At 30.8% G+C, this 3,246-nt stretch overlaps 1 protein-coding gene across 1 annotated transcript; it reads right to left on the bottom strand.

Moving 5' to 3' along the window:
• Positions 1–304: 304 nt before the first annotated feature.
• On the bottom strand, positions 305–2,898 carry LOC137825200 (uncharacterized). The gene is made up of 5 exons (XM_068630873.1): positions 2,710–2,898; positions 2,175–2,268; positions 1,471–1,947; positions 920–1,251; positions 305–463 (listed from the first exon to the last, which is right to left on the bottom strand). The coding sequence occupies exons 1-5, from the start codon at positions 2,896–2,898 to the stop codon at positions 305–307; spliced, it is 1,251 nt and encodes a 416-aa protein (XP_068486974.1).
• Positions 2,899–3,246: the final 348 nt, after the last annotated feature.

The raw sequence follows: 3,246 nt of genomic DNA, 5'->3' as shown, positions 1-3,246 counted from the left end.
ACACAAAGCATAAAATATAATTCATCTAACTGCTAACTGAAGATAGTACGTGACATCAATTAAACTTTTAATAAAAGTCAAACTTGTTATTTGCAATTCCCATTTTCTTTATATTAGGATATAGCAATTTGGCCACAATAAAATCATACAGCCATTTGTATAAAATTTCACCAAAATTCAAGTAAAATGTTTAAAAAAGTAAAAGCATCTAAATAACCAAAAGTTATAAACCCTAACTAGTTTCATGGATCCAGATTCCTAATATTAGAGCTATCTATTGCTTCCAAGAGGATCAAAATGCAAATTAATTCTTTGCCCCAAATTCTTTTGCAATGATTGGCCTTACATCATCTACATCAACTAGCTTTTCCAAGAATGAGAGCAAAGCAAGCAAAGAACAGTCACTAGGGTCATCGTACCAGCTTTTGATAGGAATCCCATTGTTAACTTGAAATCTAAATACCTGTCATCAAAACACATTCTAGGTTTCAGTATCATAAACCTTTGAAATGAAAAATTCCTAGCACAACATATTTTCACACTTTTCTCAATAAACATTGTTATTTGTGAAATTTCTGAAGTATATATTTTCCAAAAGAGGAAGATGATGAATCTAGTGAAGTTTTATGATATTGAAAAGGACATAACAAAGTAACAATATAAATGAGGGTGTTGGAATCAAAATCAAAAATGGAAATGGTCACAATACATTTATTTTTTATTAATATGTGAAGTAAATGAATATAAAAGCACACTCTAGTTAGTACAAAAATAATAAAATTTCAATCTATCTAAATTCTAAATAATAAGATTGCATGTTAAATATGATATTAAAACAAATGTTGTTGCTAAGAAAACAAATACAGTAAATGGAAGAAAAAAAATGTGGCAATAGAAAAATAAAGAAAGAAAAAAATACCTCTGGAGTGTTGTCAATTATGAACACCTTTGCTAGGTCAATCCCAAGAACTGTGAGATCCTTAACACAACGATGATCTTTCCAGGTGCATGATTCTCGGTACATGCGTCGTGCAAAGAGCTTATTATTAGGATCAAGAACATCTAGCACTTTTGCAGCATATGTGCTTTGACTAGCTGTGAAAATGATGACTTCAAACATATCGGATACTTTTGTCAGAAATTCTTGGAGAAAGGGTCTCTTTCGCACATACACAGTGAGCAATCTATTTGTGATCATTTGAAATGTGAAGTCAGCATCGCAGTTCTCTAAGGAAGAATGTACCAAGGTTTCTGCAGAGAAGTATATAGTTTACAAACAAATTACAAATCATAAAATTGTCTGAAGATAAGTTTTAGTCTTCTAAGAAAATTGTTCTTCTTTCATCCTTCAAATTTGAAAACTATAATACATTCACTTTTGGTCTTCCTAGTGCATTTTGTAATGGTTTATAACCTCATCAAATACTAATTACAATTACTTTAGGACAATATGAGATTTTAGAAAGTTACCATCCAAATCAAGAACAAGGGTATTCTTCTTTTTGCTTATTTCCTGGTTTACTAATGCAGGCAATATGTGAACTTCATCATCCGATGGCACTGAACAATTCCCAGTAAATGTCTCTTGATGAATATGATCCACTCTATCTGAATCAAGTTCTTGAGTGAATGGAATGGCCTGCTCACACAAGAGATTATTAAACCACAAAGGATCACAATATTGAAACCCATAATTGTAATATGAAACTCCTAACGTATCCTCCAAAGTAGGAAACACCATATTTCCATCAACATTTATCCCAGGAAATTCAAGATCATGAAGGTTAACATAGTTTTGACTGTTGTCAAATACAGTTGGTTCATCACTGGGATACCCAATCTCACATGTTTCATATATATAGGAGTCTAACATGGCAGACATTTGTAAAGGGGTGAAGGAACTGTTATCCACCTGATCAGGTTCCCAAGTTATTTGTTCCCTCTTAACTGCAATGATAGACAAAAATTAAAATTACTGACATAAATAAAGTTATAGTATGCAGGTATCAAAAAGGATGTACTAGAATTAATAGGTCACTGTTCCAAACTTACACAACTAGTCTTGAATTCTAAAATAACAAATATTAATCTAAAAAATTATTTGTTTTGCCCTAATTATGGTGATAATTTACATGTTGTTATCTTTATCATCTCAAAATATTCAAATTGGGTACCTATTTCAAATTGCTGACTAAGGGGATAGTTACTCCCATCAATATAAGGCAACAATGTTTCTAGACCCGAGGATACAGAAGGTAGTACAGAGTCCTGCCATAAACAAACAATAAGTGTAAATAATGTCAACCAAAACCAAATATATATATATATATATAGGATATAAAAAAAGTCATAAGTGAATCAATAAAAGAGTAACTAATACTATAATCACCAATATACACATATAAAATAATATATTAGATTTCACACACAAATAAAAGCTACAAATGAAGGGGATAAAATAAGAAAATAATTAATCTAGCCATCGCAACTCCTACTTCCAAACTAATATTACAAGATAATAAATTTTTACAGTTTACACATTAAGAATTAAATCAGAGATATATCTTAATGTTTTGATTGAAAGTAGTAATCAGAAGCAACATTCAAACCAAACACACATGCAATACACCAAATTTATTAGCAGTATAGTGTGGAAAGCTAGATGTATAAGTAAATAAATAAAAGAAGAACATCAAAACTCATTTTTACTGTTACTGCTATTGAATCTGTAGATCCACTGAATGAAAGAGAGTTCTGCCCCATTGAATCTATACATCCATTGAAAGAAATATAGGACTCCCCTATTGAATTTGTGCATCTATTGAAATAAAAAGAGGTATCCTCCATCACATTATCCTCGAGAGATTCTTCACTTTTGCAACAATCTGCATCAAACATGTCCAATTAAATACTAAGTTGTACAATATGTTCAAATAATGGGGATAAAACTAAATTTATGCTATAATATTTGCATTTAACACTTTTCAATCTTTCCAATATCTAAAGTTATCGAGGATTACCATTTTGATATGTTTCTTTTGTCTTAGTTACTCTAATCATGGACCATGGTGCTTTATATATTTTTTTTGAACTCGGAGAGACGTGAGGGTAATTTCCCTTTTTCTTTTTGGAGTTTGTAGTTGTCTTTGTCTTCATTTTAACAATCTGAGCTTCTCAAGCATAGCCTATAAGGTCAATTCAAGCAATTGAAGAGAGAAAAAAATAATCATAATGTAGTTCATGCAA

This window comes from Phaseolus vulgaris, chromosome 8, assembly GCF_000499845.2.
Source record: "Phaseolus vulgaris cultivar G19833 chromosome 8, P. vulgaris v2.0, whole genome shotgun sequence".
Classification (NCBI taxonomy): Eukaryota; Viridiplantae; Streptophyta; class Magnoliopsida; order Fabales; family Fabaceae; genus Phaseolus; species Phaseolus vulgaris.
The sequence above is the reverse complement of the archived record's forward strand: the minus strand, read 5'-3'. Positions and strand labels throughout refer to the sequence as shown.

What these genes read in the sequence shown, in the direction of transcription:
- LOC137825200 (XM_068630873.1), bottom strand. Translation starts at nt 2,898, where the DNA reads ATGTTTGATGCAGATTGTTGCAAAAGTGAAGAATCTCTCGAGGATAAT. An exon ending in TAGTCAGCAATTTGAAATAG is followed by an intron (nt 1,948 to 2,174) that starts GTACCCAATTTG and finishes CTATCATTGCAG; the next exon opens with TTAAGAGGGAACAAATAACT. An exon ending in TAATTGACAACACTCCAGAG is followed by an intron (nt 464 to 919) that starts GTATTTTTTTCT and finishes TTTTGATGACAG; the next exon opens with GTATTTAGATTTCAAGTTAA.